General features: G+C 43.2%; 1 protein-coding gene across 1 annotated transcript; it reads left to right on the top strand.

Moving 5' to 3' along the window:
• Positions 1-1,719: 1,719 nt before the first annotated feature.
• LOC115047096 (G protein-activated inward rectifier potassium channel 1-like) lies at positions 1,720-14,627 on the top strand. Its single transcript, XM_029507788.1, has 3 exons — positions 1,720-2,486; positions 11,232-11,448; positions 13,649-14,627. The coding sequence occupies exons 1-3, from the start codon at positions 1,821-1,823 to the stop codon at positions 14,305-14,307; spliced, it is 1,542 nt and encodes a 513-aa protein (XP_029363648.1). The 5' UTR covers positions 1,720-1,820; the 3' UTR covers positions 14,308-14,627.
• Positions 14,628-19,630: the final 5,003 nt, after the last annotated feature.

Below are 19,630 nucleotides of genomic sequence, written 5' to 3' on the forward strand. Positions count from 1 at the left end.
TAACAGCATGACACAAAAGAGACACAACCACAACAGGGATGCAATTTGACACATAATGATTGAAAATTGTAAGAGACCCAAAATGACAACAAAGTTTAAACTAAATTACTACAATGGGATACTAATGCAGAAATCATTAATACATAGTTTTTATTACCTCCAAATGTGTCTCCTTTCTTTAAAACTGGGCTTTACCGAACAGCTCAACCTGCCCTGTGTGTGAGCTGATCTGAATGCTGACAAGGCGCTTACGTACTTTGCTATACTTTTAATATGCACCTGTTGCTTTATTCAAAGAGATCAGCAACTGAAAAATGTCTGCATCAGCAAGTACTGAAGATCCGAAATGAGTTTAACATAATTTATTGATGGACTTCTGAAAATACCCTGAGAGATTATCTATGAGCATTTCATCAATAAAAGATGCAGTCTAATGAATCGATTTTGGATAGGAAGTTTTTAGGAATTCAAATCAGAAACTCTGCTGGGCCTCAACATAAATTCAAAGACTGAGCAAAAATCATATGAGATGAGGGTCAACTTTAAAATGAGATTAGTCAGAATGTCTTAATAGTACTGGAGTGGTTTAAACTGCATTAGCTAATAATAGTGAGGCATATATATATATATATATATATATATGCTCCCAGAGTCGTGCCTGATTAAACTGAGTTCAAAAGAGATCCAAGGGCAAAGCGTCCCTTTTACGGCTGTCCTCAGGGAGAATACTAGTCCAGGAAATCCTCCACTGTAGTACATCTAAATCAATAGAAGGCGGTTCACAGGAAAGAAGAGAAGCACAGATTTAATGTCTCACTTAAAAAACGCACAAAACCTCAAGACAGAGAGGAGTAAATTTAATCAATTCAGAGCACGAAGTACAGAAAATAAAGGGAAGTCCAGAAAACATTCTAATTATTTGTGCTGCCTTTGTTAATCTGCTTGACATTATTAACTCGGTTTAATATGCTATCAATCTGGCAAAGTTACAAGCAGGTTAACGGAGGCATAAAGAAGACTACTCCTAATCTGCAATTCAAGTAGTCATTGCCCCCCCATGTTGCCCCATTAGAGCAGGTATAACAGTAATACATATGCACAAGGGGGGTCCTTCCAGTAGATGGCACAGTCTAACTTAAAGCATAAAGATCCTCCAACCACATCACTGAGGATCTCTGTGTGACTCTCACTGCTCTTTTTCCTAAAGGAGTGTGAGATACAACGTAAAGGTAATATAAACACCTCTGATAATGAATGAAAGCATCAATCAGCTAATTAACAGCTGGACCAATCAGGCGCAGCTCTGATTTAACTGGCTAAATGAACTACACTTAAACACACACACACACACACACTCTCTCTCTCTCTCTCTCCAAACAGACACACACGCTCATCCAGTCTTGTGTAATCTCCCCTCCTCTCTTCCTCACTCACTCCCATATCCATCCTCCCTCCAGCCCACCAGAAGCTGTGAATGGCAAACAGCTCCTCGTATTTCGCTCCACTAGCGAGCAGAGCGCACACCTCCAGTCAGCGATCTTCCCATGTCATTAAAATAACTGGGAGAAGAGAAGGTACTGATGAATAAAAAGACAACTCTGCTCTGACAGTAGTGACACTAAAGCTGCTATTTTTTTTTTTTTTTCCTTTTTTGATTCTTGGATTTTTGTGCGCACTGAAGTGGTCATGGCGCATTTTACGCACTGCAGGTAACCGGTGTTTTGGAGCCCAAACAAACCCGTAACATGGATTAAAAACAATAATAAAAAAAAAGAAAAAAGAAAAGCCACGAAGTTCGCCTTCACTTCAGGAGAGCTCAAATGGCGGCACTTCGTAGGAAATTTGGCGAGGACTACCAGGTGGTCAACACTAACCGGGCCACCACTTTCTCCGCCCCGGTGAAGAAGAAACGGCAGCGCTTCGTGGACAAGAACGGCCGCTGCAACGTGCAGCACGGGAACCTCGGCGGGGAGACCAGCAGGTACCTCTCCGACCTCTTCACCACGTTGGTGGACCTGAAGTGGAGATGGAACCTGCTCATCTTCATCCTCACCTACACCATCGCCTGGCTCGTCATGGCATTCATGTGGTGGATCATCGCCTACATCAGGGGGGACTTGAACCACGGCCACGACTCGTCCTACACGCCCTGCGTGGCCAACGTGTACAACTTCCCCTCCGCTTTTCTGTTCTTCATCGAGACCGAGGCCACCATCGGCTACGGCTACCGCTACATCACGGAGAAGTGCCCCGAGGGCATCATCCTCTTCCTGTTCCAGTCGCTCCTGGGCTCCATCGTGGACGCTTTTCTCATCGGCTGCATGTTCATTAAAATGTCTCAGCCCAAGAAACGCGCGGAGACGCTCATGTTCAGTCAGGACGCGGTGATTTCCCAGCGAGACGGAAAACTGTGCCTCATGTTCCGGGTGGGCAACCTGCGGAACAGCCACATGGTGTCCGCTCAGATCAGGTGCAAACTCATAAAGGTAAGCGCGCAAAGAGCTCGGTGCCATCAGAAAACCCTTCAGGTGTGGCTGCAGATGCAACAAATAAGGGCGAGATGGGAACAAACATGCAGCAGTGCAGTTATTAGAAGAGTGTCTCATCTCAGCTGCCTGGAGAACTTTAGGTGAAATATTACATGCTGTTTGTTGGCTTTTCTAAATAATAGCAGCTTTGTGTGAGTGAAGAAGAACCCCCCCCCCCCCCAACACACACACACACACACAAACACAAACACACACTCTTGACTGACAGCTTAGATCCATTTACTTCCTCTCTCATCTGAATCCTCCTGGAAAAGGAGCAGATGCTAACTGCATAAAATTAACCTCTTTTTTTTTTTTTTTTTTTAAATTCAAAGTGTAATTGTAAGCCGATCCCTCCAATACAATATACGCTTTTGTTGAGCAAAACAGGCTTAGAGTGGCATTACCATAATCCCTCAACTGCCAGGATGGCAAGGCTGAGTCGCAGCCAGGTGCATCTCAAAACCACAGAGGTAAGAGATCAGCGTCTGGGTGCTGTGGTCTGCAGCGAGGATGTGTGTCCACCATCAGTGACTTTCCAACGGATGGTGTGTTTGTGTTTGTGACAGAGAGATGACCACATGAGGGGGAAAGTTGGGCTGAGGCAGTCAGTAAAACAGATCTGCTGGCAGAAAACATGGAGGCACAAAGGCAATTTGTGACAACTTCAAAGGAATGTGCTGCTTTTCTTTCTGTTTTAATGCCTTTATTTTTATTTCTGTTCCCCAAGATGGAAAGCGTTTGTTTGAAATGTGGCTACAGCCGAAAAATCACCCAGTTATAATGTTGTGGGATTGAAACTGTGTCACGCTGGTTACTCCCTAATGAAGGACTCAGCAGATTTTGGGGGAATATTGCTAATGAAGCTCATGCTGTGAAAACAAGCAACAATGCAGAAAATTACCACAAACAGAATACTGGCTCCTCTGTTAATTATCATAATAGAACCCCTTTCAGACGCATCCATGTTCAACGTGCAAAATGGGCCATAAAGAAGACAAATAGCATTTGCGATGTGCTTGGAGCTTGTTTATGTCTGTGTTCTCCACACAGCCACATCCAGCTCAGCGTTGGTCAGCTAAATGATGCGTGTAGGCAGAGAGAGAGAGAGAGGAAGGAGCTGTTCAGCACAGCTACGAGTGTGGAGAAAGTGAGCAGCCCAATAAACCGAAAAGGGAGTCGCACGTCTGCGATGACTAGACTCTCATCGTAACCTCTGCTCTTGAAAAAAATCATCGAAACAAAACTGACAGACGAATGCTGCCCAGAGCTGGAACAGAAATAATAAAGATTTGCATTACTAAAAAAAAAAAAAAAAAAGAAACCTCAACAACAGAAAAACCAAAACAAAAAGCAGAGCAACATGTAGCATCATAAAATGACTGGAGCTCAGCATCCAAATCTCTTTACATTCTTTTTCTGGCTGAAATACAATCAGTCTAAACTCCAAGACCTCTCTGCGAAGCCCACAACATTTTTACACTCCACTTCTCTGTTGCATACAATAAATAAAGCATCCACTGTGTACGCCTTAGTATTTTTTATTTTTATTTTGGCTCGGGGCCTTTGTGGTCTAACCTTGTTCTTTCGCTTCAGAGACTCAGAGTTTCTTTTTTTTTTTTTTGCTGCAGCGCTGCAAAAGTACAGGAAGTGAAACAACCAAAAATAATTGCCTCATCATGCATGAACAGAAGCATCGTTTAAGTTGAACATACCTTCAGATGCAATACATCGCACACAGCACTTTAAAAGAAAACCCCTTCAAATAAAAACAACTAAAGGAGGGATGTTTTGGAGCGGATGCTCTCAGTGTAGTCCCTGTGCAGAGATGTTGGTGGTGCTGTTGAACTGCAACCCTCTTCAAGTCATGCTTCATATGAAATACTCAGACACTGCTGGCATCGTTTCAACTTGCACTGAGACAGCAAGAGAGGGAGAGTTTGAGTAAAGGTTTTTGTGATGACTTGTTCATGAAGCTGCAGCTGAAAAAAAAAAAAAGAGTAAATGTGCCGCTCTCTCACATAAAGTCCAACCAGATGCACTCGAACTTTTCCATAAATCAAAACAAAACACTTTCTCTGGCTCTCCACTCAACTAACAGGAGACTTTCTCTGAAACCTTTGTTGGCTTTTTTTTTTTTTTTTTTTTTTAAATCATCGACACTTCAAGCTGGCTTCATTTTAAAATATGCTCTGAATATAATATATATGACAATAAACCTGCCAGGTGACCAAGTCCTTAAATGGTACTTTACAAAGCACTCAACTTACCTAGCGCCACAACTAAAGCCCGGTTTGGACAAACAAAGCGCTTTAGCAACTACAGTATTACTCTGATCCACACTTGGAGGCAGAGTTAGTCGCTCAAACCTGACGCTTGCAGACATGTTTAGCATATCTTCACACACAGCAGTGACTGAGCGGTTATTTTCTCCTGAAGTATTTCATCTAATGAGTGACAAAGCTGAATGACAAAGAAAATTCAACCGAAACACGCCTGATGCTGGTTGTTATTCCAACACCTCCAAAGATTGACTTCCTCACTTTTCCCTATTGGGCCACCTTTAGAGTATTTGTTTAGAGGCAGCAGCAGGCAAAGTTTTACACCTCTGTCCTTGCATTTAAAAAGAAGTTTAGACATGCTTGTTGTCAGACTTTCATTGCGCTTTCTGTTTCAAGGCAACTTCAGCCAAGGTCGAAGGAAAAAATGAAGTCCATTGCTAAGCATTATATCACTTCCAAACTCATTGACAGATGGAGTGAAAATCCTTTAGATTCGGGACAAAGGTACATTTTCAGACTGTCATTGACAGCATTATTTTGTGTTTGCGTCAGCTCACCTAACAAAAATCTTATCAACTATGTTTCATTAGCAATGAAGTATTGAGTCTTACATCTGACGTCAGGAAGATGTGGGGGCTGAAGCTATTAGAGCACCCAACATCGTCTTAAGAGGAAATATACTGGCCACTCCAGTCTCAGTCCCATTCATGCGGCGGGGGGTTTTTACAGACACAAAACTGCTTTTAGTGCAGCACAGTGTAAGGTAAAAGTACCAGCCTTCCCCCGAGTGCAATAAATGAACCCACTGACCTTTGGTTTGAAGTGGGCCTCTGGCTGTTTGTCCATGCACACGTACAAATTTTGGATTTCCCTTTTCTCTCTGTTGATGACAGTGACTTGATATTTATTTCTATTAGCTCGGGCCGCACTTCTCACTCAGCTCAGTTGTTTTGCAGTAGAAAAGAGGGGACAGAATCTACCTGAAAGTCCTCCACAGCTGCACCAAAGGAAAAGGTTCAATCTTTGTTAATCTTTGTCAGGTATGAAAGCCCATCATTTCGACACCTTTCACAAAAGAGCACTGAGCAGGTGACAGTCTGATGGGTTCTGGATGCTGGAGGATGAAAAGAATGACAGAACTGCTAAACTAAACAGCAGATACATGGCTCAACGAGCCATAATGACAAGAACCAAAGCTCGAAAATTTCCTTAGATGGTGAAAACTGTTTGAAAGTGAACCATTTGTTGGCGCTGCTGTGTTGGACGCTACGTCAGAGCGCAGCTCCTGCTGAACTGTCACAGATGATTACTGTGTGACAGCAGACAGCAGAGAGAAGCGAGAGACGCGCCAATGGAAGCTGTCATCCGGAGTCCCACCATACGCAGCTGAAATGCAGCTTTGCGGGGCATCCATGACAGCCTCACAGGGCATCCTGCTGGAACGTACCAGCTGAAAATATGAGTCTGGTGTTTCTGTGAGGGTGAGAGAGTGTGTGGAGGGATTGATTGAAAGTGATGGAGGGTGGAGACAGAGCTGGGGAGAAGCTCACAGTAAGAAAGGGCGAGCATAAAAAAAGGAATCCTTTAAAGAATATTTTCATTGTGAGGTATATCGTGGAGACAAATCCTCAGATGGCTGGGGAAGGGGCTGCATGGATGAGCCAGGAGTAGAATTGATTTCCATTTTTTTCTAATGAAAATGGAGATGCAGTAACACAATTATGCCGTGAGGACCTGCAGAAAGGCCTTGCATCTCTGCAGTCATTCATTAGCATGTCCCGCAGCCCGAAAACTCAGGATTGCTCATGGTTCTCTCTGCTTTGTGTCCTCTTCTTGAATAATTCAGTCTCTGCAGGTGTGTATGATGTTTTAACCATAGAACGGGGCGGCACACTCATGCATACACAGAGAGGGACACTGCACTTTTTTGACATTAGTTTCTTTTGATAAATATATTCTTCCTGAGCCGCTCAACAGAAAGCATGTGTGAGGCGGAGTGAGTACTATCTGTAATGTCAACCATCACTGAAGTCAGAAATTCAAAAGCACTAAAATATTGCTTTATTATTGTTGAATGAGTACTTAATCTTTAGGCTCTTGGTAATATTTATGTTTGAGCCTTTGTTTTCCATGGCCAAGTTGAAATTAGAGGTACCGCAATCCAAACTAAACCCATTTAGGCCAAAGACATCATGAAAAAGTCCCTACATCCCACAAAACACTCACCAATGAACAAAACAAAAAAGCAGAGCACCAGCACACTCTCAGACTTGGTATTAACAAATAACTTCTAATGTTACTTTTATGCGATTTCGTTGGTTCCAGCCCTTCTGTGACGTTTTCACCTTTATCTTCTGCTCACATCACTGACAATCCCACCAAATATCTCTGGATTTCAAAGAGTGCTGATGTAAAAGGCCGCTCAGTATGCAGAGAAATGTTTTTTATCCAGCGAGGTGAAACATGAGAGGGTGGAGCGACAAGTCAAGTTGAAAAGTTCACATCGCATCACAAAGCAGCAATTCACACCGGCTTCAGAAAAAGTGAAAGTGTTTGCATGGCCTAACCTTCACCATAACTCACATTAATATATTATTTTACTAACAGCAGAATAAACGTTGAGAAATGTGGCATTATAGACTGAATAAACTTTCCTATCTCACCAGAACATCCGTCAACCTTTTTATGGATTATTTGGTGCTCGAGAGTTTAGTGAGCGGAGAGTTTAATTAATAATAATTGGTCAAACCTGTCCCACCATTAGTGCAAATACACATAAACCTGAGCCTTTTGGCAGAATTGTCTGAGGTTTATCTTCAGTGTGTCAGTGTCTGTGATGAACTGTAGAGGAAGGCTGATCTGATTTAAAGCACTAAGTGGTAGAAAATACCTAACGAATAACAGGCTGTCAACTTGGACCAGGTCCAGACTAAATATGGTGCAGTTTTCTTTTCTATTGCTCATTCAAAAAAAAAACAACCACAACAATGGCTCCCCTGCTCAGTCTGGAGTTTTCAGAAAGTTTTAAAGTCGCCTCTGAATCAAATGAGAAAACAACTGATGTTCAAGCAGCTGTGACACAACAAACCTTTCCCACTGCTCATCAGAAAACAGAGACCTTATCAAAGGCTACTGTCAGCAGCAGATGACAAAGAGGACTTCTTTGTTTGCTGGTATCAAGAGAAAACTGCAGGACTGGACAGTCCAACGACTCATCTCATCCATCAATTCAAGTGAGACTCAAAAGTTAAGCTCGCCCAATCTCTGAAATGCTGCGGGAATCTAACAGTGCCATGCCTGCATGATTCGGACAGCCTGTCAGTCAACCTGATTGCATACAAACTCTTCTAACCCCTCTTCTTGCAAGTTTGCTGATTGATGAAGGTCTGGCAGAGCTTGGAAGGGAGCTGAGTAGGAAGAACAGGCCGCTTTAGGTCTAATCAGTTTTATTTGCCAGCTGTCTTCATCCATGAACATCATTCACAGCACAGAAATGCGCCTTTTGTGAGCGTGAGACAAAACCTCGCAGCCTTTCTAATGATAATGAGCAGCTGACAGGTTGACCAGGTTGGTGAATATTCACACGTGAAAGGTAGAATTTAGCACAGAAAACCTGTGCGTGCGCTCCTCCAGCGATTCTGCCCGCCTGGATTCGGCAGTGCTCGGGCAGAAAAATCTGTTTGTTTGGTGGAGCAGAATGTCAGATTTACAGAGAAGACAGGTATCTGAGAATCTTTGTGCAAGAAGGAGCGTAGGAGAGCGCCAACGGGGCCTGTGCAGGGAGCTTTGCCTGTCAGTGTTTGCATACAGTCATCCCTCTTTTTAATCCTAAACTACAAAGACAGAAAGTGAAAAGTAGAATTTCCCTAAACTAGCATGAGACAATCCAAATGGAGCAGCGGCCTGTAAGCAGTCAGAAAGTGAACAATGCCCCCCTCCCCGCCCCGATGACATGAAAGACCTTCTCATCTGTTTCCAGATGAGCGTCTCATTGATATTCACAGGCGCTAGAAATAGAACGAAATGTTTTCTGGCAATGCAAAGCTTGTTTACTCACATTTCATTCACTGTTTTTATCTTGGAGGGATGAACTATGGGGGGGGGAGGGGGGGGGGTTAGGGGTTAGGGGCTCTCACCGGCAGCTGCAGCACAGGAGGGGTCGCGATGAGACAGAAAGCAGAGAACCTTCTGAAACACAATTTATTCCAAGTAGTTTGAAACTTAAATCTTTTCTTTGTTATTCTGGATTAACAGTTTTTTGTCTTGTTTTGTTTATTAGCAAACCCGCATCACCAGTTTCTCTGACATAACTTTTTATAGTATTTAATCTTGTTATAGTCAATTTTCTGCTCAAAACTGTGTTTCTGTCTGACATTTAAACCATTCAATGCACACAAATCCAATCATGACTTAGCAACCGTAACTAAGGCACCGCTGCGATCATTAGTGTGACCAGCTAACTAGCGGTCTATCTACAGTTGAAAGCTAATTTAATTTCCTGCAAGGCCAAGCAGGACAACTTTAATTAACATTATTTTGGGGGATTACAGGTTACACAAAAAAACTGGGAGAGGTTTAAACTTCAGCAGCTTCGGCCACCAAGAATTATTTCCTGTTGCTTCTGTTTCTGAACTCGTTTGTGGTTTTATTAATAGTCATTGAATTCTAAACAGAGAACTTTGTCAAACGGAACAATTATTGTGGCTCTACTCAGAAACAGAAGAACATTGCCTTTATTTCCACATCCTCTGCACTGATCATCAACAAACGTCTTTGAGCATCAAGAGCATCAATTTCACAAGACTCTCATTACAACACAAGTCATCCTTAAAGACCAAAAACTGCGCCGGAGGCAGAACAGATGGAAAGCCTGCTTTTGTCTGCTTCTGCCTGAAATCCAGGACTGATTGTTCGGGGAGTTTTGATCAATAAATCAGCCATTTTTAATCACTGAGAACCGATTACAAATGCAACAGCTGAGCAAGTGGTCTTCAGCAAACACTCAGCAATGTGACTATTTGAAGTCACAGTGAAGTCAAAGAAGAGCCAGTCACCTCATTATCAACACAATTCAGACCAGAACCAGCACGTGTTCTCTGTGAGAACAATGTGTTGATTATTTTTTAATTTACGACAGGAACTGAAGACCCAGAGATGGAAGAAGGGGATTGTGGAGACGGGGGAGGGACTGTGTGTGTATCAGTGTGGGAGATCATTATGAAATTGTGTGTTGTGGAGGAAGAGAGTGTGTGTGCGTGTGTGGGTGGCTTGTGGCTGACACATCCAAATTATTGGTTGGAGGTGAAACTGTAGAAAGAGAACAAAGATTTGGCAGTTGTTATTGAGGGTTATGTAGGAAAATCTGCTTGACACTGACTTTTTGGCGTCTTTAATGCTGATTGATTCATTGTTTTGTTTTTTTTTTTAGATTGAGTTTTTGTGATGCCATTTTGAAGTATAAAAGGAAGCTGGCACGAAATGAAGCGAGGGTCTTAGCACAGAGGAACGCCACTTTGCTCCTTGTTTCAAATGTGACGGGTTGCAAAGATAAAGATAAAACACGTTTCATTTCTTCAAGCTTTAAACGTTGACAGAATTTCACTAAACTACAAGCCCTTTTTCTGTGAGTAGGATTTTGTGGAACAGACTGCTACGTGAGAAAGGGTGAACAGGATGATTAGCCTGAATAAGACGGAAGAGGAGAAAATAGATCGACTACCTTGGTGCTGTGCTTCAACATCATCTGGGCAATTAAATGCTTCCGCACCAGTTAACACTCTGTAGGCAAGTCATGTCCAAACATGCTGTCTCATACGCCCGCTGCAAACTCAAATCAAAGTGAAGTGCCAAAGTCTGTGGACACTGCACCGGCGAATGCTGAAGACAGGGGGAAAAACAGATGGAGACACACACCATCCTCCACCATCTTACCAGAAGGCTGATATATGCATTTATTTTTTTCATAGAAACACACCATCCCATTTTTAAACTGACAAAACGGTGGAAAATCAACCAAGTGCACCTACTCAAATGCTGTATACGAGTTTTGAGGAGAGACTGTACAAGCTGCTGATCTGTGGCGCAATACGGTGCAGGGCGGAAGTGCGTATATACGTAGGAATGCTAAAGTTCAGCAAGGTCAAGAAGTTCATTCAAAATATACCATAGGAAGTGGCTAAAAGACATTTTTCCTGCGCACCAACGCAGACCTGTTTTGGCCTGCATTTAATTCACCAACCATACGTCAGTTAGCATCAACTATGACTTTAAAATTTATCTTGTGACTCCATGAGGCCAAGGCTGAGAACCAGCAGACCAACAGCATGCCTCTAATCCTCTCTTTCCTCTCTCCCACTTTTTTTTTTTTTTTATTGAACTATCTTTGCTTCCTCCATCTCTGTCCCCTCTTGCTGTCTTTCAGTCTCGTCAGACGCCCGAGGGCGAGTTCCTGCCTCTGGACCAGTGCGAGTTGGACGTTGGTTTTGGTACAGGTGCAGACCAGCTCTTCCTGGTGTCCCCTCTAACCATATGCCATGAAATCAATCCCAAGAGCCCCTTCTTCGACCTTTCCCAGCGCTCCCTCATGAATGAGCAGTTTGAGATTGTCGTAATCCTCGAGGGCATTGTGGAGACGACCGGTGAGGAAGCTTTTATTTGCTGCTACTCTCAGCTGTTTTTGTATCCCATTCTTTCCTTCACTCTTCTTGTTGCCAAATCCAAATGTAAATTCATATATTAATATCAAACCTGTCAAATAGATACTCTAATCTAGACTCTGAGATCTCATTTCCCAGTTTTTCATATTTGAGGAACGCGGGAAAACAGTGAGAATGAGAACAACATGAGAATGACACCCTGATTGAATTATGAGGGCTATTATATTACTCCAGAATCGGTTTATGCCGACTCTATGCATAATAAAAACCTGTGGTCATAGAGGCTTGTGCCACTTTGATAAATGAGCTGAGGTAGAAGTTCCACTCCATTTTTCAGCTTAGAAAAGAGGTAATTGTGAGCCCTTACAGCCGCAGCTGTAAACTTCGGGCATCCATGCTGGAGGGCTTCAGCGGCGACACCGCTATCTCTGTTGCATATTTAACAGAATGATCCTTCCCCAAAGTCCAATACAAATAAATCCATCTCCCTCTTTTCTTTTCGGCTCTGCTTCCGTCCATCCCCCAATACTCTCACTTTGCCACTGATGTAGAAGAAACCACAGAGCTGAATAGGCTTAGAGCAGGAGGTGGGGATCAGCAGGCGGGCAACGCAGTCTGCACTCGGTTGATAATAACATTAAATCAGGGAGCAGCCACAAGTTTAGTGTTGCAGTGTTGTGGCACTCAGAGCTGAGGGGTGAAGGAGCGAAACGCCTACAATGTCACCTTCAACAGGCCACGAGATCCTGTCATCTTCACACTAACACACATCCCATTAACTTGGACCAATTAAGAATTATCTTCTCACATCCAGCCGTCTCCGCTCGTCTCAACCCGATTTGACAGATCATCCACTCACTTTAATTTTAGTTCACATCTCAGAGGCAGTACTAATTCAAGTTTACACATCCAAAGGAAAATAAAAGTATCTTTCTGAGTATCTGTCAACTAAAAGTAATTCTGTGATTGCTTCACAGTCATATTGCTTTTGCTCACCGACTCTATTTTGGCCAAACATTGTCACATTTTTTAAATTTCAGCATTTTTTTTTTGTACGGAGACAGGCAATCAATGCCAATCCATTCTGAAATTAACTCCGTGGCAACAATCCATGACAATTCTGATAAAAAACTGACGCAAAAATGTACAACTACAAAACTCAGACAAAACAACTTCAGCCAACCTCTTAACCTTTATGAATTTACTCTCTTTTACGATGGCTCCATCGGCAGGTTACACTTTCACTAATATGCAGATGACACAGTCGTCTACTTTTACTGGCAAAGCGAAGCATCATAATTCACTCAGCTAAGCAGAGCCAGTGAAGGTTACGGTCAGTAATTTTACACAAAGATGCCTCGCATGGCATCTGCAGTGTGTTTGCATAGTTGTGCTGAAGGCTTTATGCAGCATGCCCCTAAAAATTAAGCAGCTGGTTGAATTCCCATATGATGAAACAAAACGCCTGAATCCACAAGCTTCCACTTCACGTACATTACAGCCGTCTTATGTAAGTCAGTACAGTCAGAAGTACAGTCACACTGCTGGACAGAATTCCGCCGCAAAATCATACCAGACTCACTCTTTGATTGACTCCTGGAGGCTAATTAAGAATTAAAATGACCTTTGTGAAGATACAGGACTGTTGAAGGTTTTCTGTGGATGGATATTATTGAGCCTGGAATAGCATCAGGCTATGACATAACACCGCACACATCATCCCTCAGAGGAACGGGATCAGACTCCCCCTCTACAGCTGACTGTAGTCTTTGGTGAGTAGAGTTTAAGAGAAAGACTCGAAGCAGGACGACTGGATCAGAGAAAATATAGACTAAGAGCTTATTGATCGTGAAAGCCCTCGACTAAGCATTCAAATGTCAAGAAAATTACTTTACAAGAGTCGAGGTCAAACTGGGGGGAGAAAAAAGCCACAACACCACAAGTTCAAATGAAATAAAGGCAGACATAACTCATTGCTCCTGCCGCTGGTGTGCTGATCCTGATTTAATTTGACTAAAGCAGAAGTTCCACAAGAATTGAAGAAGTGCAGAGCGGAAAAAGAGGTAATGGGAAAGAATGCTGCCCTTTCTCATTCTTCTTTCACAGTGGATATTTGTTTTGCTGGCTTTAGTCGCCATTTAGCGACAGTTTTCAAAAGTCCTTTTCTGTCACTACCTTGTAGGTATGACATGCCAGGCACGGACGTCGTACACCGAGGATGAGGTTTTGTGGGGCCATCGCTTCCTGCCGGTGATGTCCCTGGAGGAGGGTTTCTTCAGGGTGGACTACTCTCAGTTTCACAGCACGTTTGAGGTGCCGACACCACCGTACAGCGTCAAGGAGTACGAAGAGAAAAACTCACTGCCCTCGCCTTTATCCACTCCCACCCCTGCACTGACTGAGAGCCACGGCGCCCGGCGTAACCGGGTGTTTTCTGTGGACTGCATCAACATTTCAGACGAAAGGGGCCGGCAAGGAGGGGCTGGAGGTCGACTGCCGAGCAAGCTGCAGAGGATGAGCTCGTCCGGGAAGGAGGACCTGCAGAGGAAAGTGCTTATGCTCAGCTCGCAGCACTCGGAGAAGGCGTGCAGCACAGGAGACCTGCCCCTGAAGCTGCAGCGCCTCAGCTCCTCTCCGGGACCTGAGGCGGAGAACCGACTGCAACCCTTCAAGGTGGGTTTCGACCCAATGAGCCATTCTACCGGAGACCTGTACCAGCACAGCCTCCCGCCCTCACTGTCCCCCGCGCCGATGCCCATGCACAGCCCCCTGCTTTCAGCCGGGGGGAGGCTGGAGGACAACCTGCCAGCGAAGCTGCGGAAGATGAACGCTGACCGCTGACACTCAGACAGTCCCTGAGCACAGCAACAACAGACTCCCACTGACCGACAGGAGGAGACGCATGGAAAAGACATTTACCTTGAGGGACACTGATAAGAAAAACCAGATGGTGTACTGACAATTTATAAATATATATAAAAAATTGTTTTCTTTTCTTCAGACACAACCTTTACTGGAACTTTTTGTGCTTCACAGCAGAGGCATCCATGCAGGCTTTGTTACACACAGAACAAGAAGAAAACACAAACTTCATGCTTAATGCAAACTTGACCGTTCTGCAACAGTTGTGCATGTATACACTAAATCCATTGTTTAATGTATGCACCACTACACTTAATAGTTTAATCTTACTTTTATCGAAATATGAATTATATTGTGATGATAATAAACGATGTTTGATCCTTCTTTTGTTTGTGTTTTTATTGATCGCAGCAAAAACAAAAAAGCCAATATTTAGTTTATGATCTCATTATGTTAGTGCCTCAGTTCTGCCAAATGCCAGAAAACAATCCAACTGTGCAGTTCAGTAGAGTTTTAATTGGCTCTTGTTAATGCCCCAATTCCATCCCCCTGGCAAGCAACACTTACAGTAGGAACAATCCCATAATTCATGAGTGCATATAAAAGAGAGTGGGGATAATAAGCTGTGCTGCTGCAGACAGAGAATAAGTAAAGAGGTTTTATTGGAGTGGTGGACTCATTGTTCCAGATACAACTTGGCCACTGACGCAGCATGACTGACTAACACACCCAAACAATGTGTCATTTGCTCTTCTGACACGACTCTTGAGTCCATTTTTATCCAGGTATGAAAGGTATGTATGCACAACTGATTTCAACTAATACACGCAGGGACATATATATATATATATATATATATTGGGAGGGAGAGAAAGAGAGAGAAGTCAGATTTTGTCTCAACAAATCTGTGAAATTTGGAATACTTTTTCAAAATATAAAAGGAAACTAGGAAACCCTCTTCAGCAGCTCGTAGCCAGCATATCTTAAGTGTCTCCAACACATAAAGCTTTAAGGACAAAACCAATGGAGGAGGGAGAATTTCCCTTCTTCAGCTGCACACTTATAGAGACTATCCCCCATTAGGATTCTGCAGCTTCGACCACCCACTCCGTTTGCAGACAGTCCAAACTCCGTCCCTCTAATTTGGCCGCACACCGAGCGGCTTTTGTGTTTGTACATTTACTCTGAACACTCAAGGTTTGTCACTGTTCTCACGCTGTGTATGATTTGGCAAAGTACACAACAGAATAGCAATGAGCACATTACAATGGAGAAAATCTAGACAGTTGGATATGATGAGAGAGAGTGGGAGCGTGACCTATTTGTTTCAGCGTTTCTCCCTGAAGGTAATTATTCATTTCATTGTATGATGCACTGATTCAGAGCAGCAATACAGTTGAAGTGGTCAGGTTTGTGTTTGAGTTTCATGTTCACGCTCTACTTGTCTGCTTTTTCGAAACTCAGTACGTTTTCATGTTATGTATTATTCTGGCAGGAACGGCGGTCACCTGAACCATAAAAGCATAAAAGTCTGCCTTTAAGAAATCCAGAGCTTACTTGTGTTAACACATGGCAGCAAAGCCGTTAGATTCTGAAAAGCTTAAGATCATTGCACTCATTCTGAGAAACTAAATTGCCGTTTTGTTTCACGTCATCAACTCAGCCAGTTTCTGCACTAACATCCTCCACCTCCTCCACTGGGAGCAGTTCAGCTTTGTCATATTTATCCAGTCCCTGCAAACCTTCCACCTTCACCGGCAGGAGATGATGACTTCATTCTTAACGTAACCCACAATGCTCTGAGTTGTCTTACAACCAGGAACACAACAAATGAGCGCACAAACAGACCCATTTAAATCACTGAAAAGAATTCGACTCTAAACACTCCAGGCTGCTCTGTTTGAAATTTATTCTTTAGATCGTGAGGGGGGAAGAAAATAAGTTAGAAAATTGGGTCTTTGTTAAAACAGACTCTCACTGAGTGAATAGACTCAGTTTATCCCCACGGCTATGATTACAACACATTTTAAGGCCAGACGAAAAATGCTAAACATCACTGGTACTTTTCAAACTAAGACTGTCAGAGAGACATGAAGAGACGGATCAATGCTGAACTAAACATCCTTATACATATAAAAATGTAAACAATGATGTCTAACTTGCTTTTAAAATGTCTTTTTACGTGAGTGTCATAAAACATAAACCCAGCGAATGAAACGCGATTTGCTGAATAACAACTATTATTAGTCAGAGCCACAGTTCAGTGTTTGAGACCAGTTATGGAAGCAGACATCTGTGTTTTTAAACTAACGGTGTTCATCCGTTTCAGAAAACCAGTTCCCGTCTGAGGGGCTCGTCTTCTGCTGTCCCTGACACTGATGTCAGGATAAAAATACCTAGAAGATGAAAACCTAAAAAGACAAAGCTCATTAGGATCACATCTCTCTCTGACTTCCATGCACTGTCCTACAACTCAAATGTGTCTGTGACATCTTAATATCAGCTGAAACGAGGGGGCTGAAAAAATGTGTGACAAAGAACGTCAGTCTCACTGAATTAAAAAACCACAAAGTGCATTAGCTTCCCATTCCAGCCCACTGGATCCAGTCTGTTTTTTTTTTTTTTTTTTTTGGATGTATAGCTGATTCATTTACAATCGACAGCTGAGGCGCTTTTTGGTTCCGTGTTGCACCAGCTGTCAATGAACCTCTAATTAGGCCGCTGGTGGCGTCTGAAAGGGAAATGTGCCGCAGTGAAACACTCTATTGAGATACTGTACGCACATCTGCAGCGGGCATCACTCAAAAACAAGCCAATTCTTTCCACCACAGTCACCAGAGCAACATGGGGATGTCTTTGCCCTGCAGCAGCGAGGGGAAGCTCATACAGCGGAGGTTTTTCGGTGTGTGTGTGTGGTTCGGGTGCCAGACACAGATCATTGTATTTTTCACGCCTCTCTTTTGCTCACCAGCATTTAACAGAGTCCATTAGAAGATTTAAAAGATGAGCGTGCCTCAGTGAGCATGTTTGGGTGTGACGGTCGGATTGATTCCCCCTCACCCCTCGGACAGCGGCCCTGTGGGAGTCACAGGGAGGAAACACAGCGAATAACATCTCATCTTTCTGTGGAGCAATTTCAACATCTCTGCTTTACAATGGTGGTGAGCCATGTTACCATGCTTTGAAAATAATTAATGGCTGACTGCATTGATTTCTTTTTTTCTTGCATACATTACCATAATAGTTGCCCTTGGCTGTTTGGTTTAGAAATTATAAATATTGGTTCTTTAAAGTAAATGTCTAAGACTGGACTGAAGAGCTGGAGTGTGTAGTGCGTCCCTCCTCTGGGGACAGTCCACATCTTTACTCCACCTCAAGTAGCCAGGCCAAAGATCGAAGGACCAATCAATGCCCAGCTCACTGCTGCGACCTGACCCTTGACCTGCAACGCAATCCGTTGCTCACAGACTTGGATAATCACTTGGCTGTGCGGGGGACAGATGCAGTCAGGAGGGACTGCAGGATGGACTTTCAGACAAACTGAAATGTGGCGCAGTAGGATGTGTGTTTTATCTGAATGATTGTCTCTGCTGAGCTCTGGGCACGCTGTGGTCATATGTCACCTCAGACTAGGGAACATTATGTGCTATTCAGTTCCTTGATAAAATTACTAGTCTTCCGGTGTGTCGCGGTCAGAGACGGGGAGTTCAGCATCAGTCAGCTTAAGGCCTGAGAAGTAGAATATTAACACTAAGCTTCATAGGCTGCACGGCCTGCTGGCCTATAGCATGAATTTCAAAGTCAAATAGAAACTTGAGTCAGGCAGAGCTGCATGAAAATATTGATTTTGTGTCAATAAATACAACATAGGATGTGTAAATACTTCTCACAACGAATGGGAAGCCGTTCATAAATTGTGAAATTGTGAAAGCAGATTTATTTAAACATTTATATGCTGGATATTACAATTAAAGTGCACGTGAAATAATTAACTCTGAATGTGAAGCATAAGTTGGATGCAACACAAATATCAGTTCTGGTTGAGCAGATATAAAGTGATCGGCCGCCTTCCTGACTGCGATTGATGCGCAGAGAAGAAGAACCTGGAGTGATATTTCGGTACATTAACCCACGTTGTGCCAAATCATCATATTTCATCTGTGTGGGAATTTCAATTCCAGTGCAAATGTTGGAGGCGTGTCGGTTAATAAAAGTTCAAGACACTGTCATCCTAAAATCTCTATCAGTGAAATAAATGAAACCTGACGAAACTGATAACCTCTCTCTCTCTCTCTCTCACTCACACACACACACACACACACACACTCTTAAATTGTTTTTCTTCACAATCCCACAGGATGAAATTAATAAGAATGAAATATGACTTCACAACGAGGGACCCTAACCCTGAATCTGCTTTTGACTGCACGTTTAAGTGTGTGTGTCCATTTGTTAAAGCATCAAATGGACACACACACATTAAAGAGTAAACCCATGAACTGCTTCACCATCATTTCCTCTCCGCCTGTCTCTACCCCACATAAATGAAAACCTGGAGTCTCAAACCTGTAAACATGAATAATGGCTTCCCTCCTTATCTATTTATTTCTTTTTGCTTCTCTTTGGTGCTTTCTCTCTCTCCTTTTTTTTTTACGGCCACATCCTCCTGGCTACATTGTGCCCGATAAGCACTTTTCCTCTCTAGACAAATCATTTGTCTGACGCTACCTCTTCTGTGAAATTGTACTTGTCACATGCAGGCGTGCACACTAACGAAATATGATGGTACGAATTCAAAGGTGCGCGCGTGTGCACACACACACACACACACACATTTCCACATCAGAGACTCAGCTGCACAGAGACAAACCTCTCCCATTTCTGACCCCCACCACTGAAATCTCCCTTGTTTCCCACTTTTCAATTGCGTACTTCACAGCCTTCAGCGAAAGCAAGAGAACTTTTTTCTGAGACATTATTTGAAATCCATCTTCAGTCCCTGAAAAGTCTTTTACTTTTTAATCACACTCATTCACAGGACTTTTAATCACACTCTTCATGCAGTGTACTGCATTGTGCGGAGTGTGTGTGTGTGTGTGTGTGTGTATGTGTGTTGTCTTTCCATTAGAAAGAACAAAATGACCCCCCCCCATCTTCCCCACAGAGACGTAATTGGGTTTTCAGGGGAAAATTTCTTAGGATCTAAATTGCATTTGTTCTGTCTCCTCCCAGTTCTGTCCTGTTCGGCCCACGCCTGCAGCGAAGAGTCCGTGAGGGCTCAGCAGGAAATAATAATTCCTCC

The sequence above is a fragment of the Echeneis naucrates genome, chromosome 8 (genome assembly GCF_900963305.1).
Source record: "Echeneis naucrates chromosome 8, fEcheNa1.1, whole genome shotgun sequence".
Lineage (NCBI taxonomy): Eukaryota > Metazoa > Chordata > Actinopteri > Carangiformes > Echeneidae > Echeneis > Echeneis naucrates.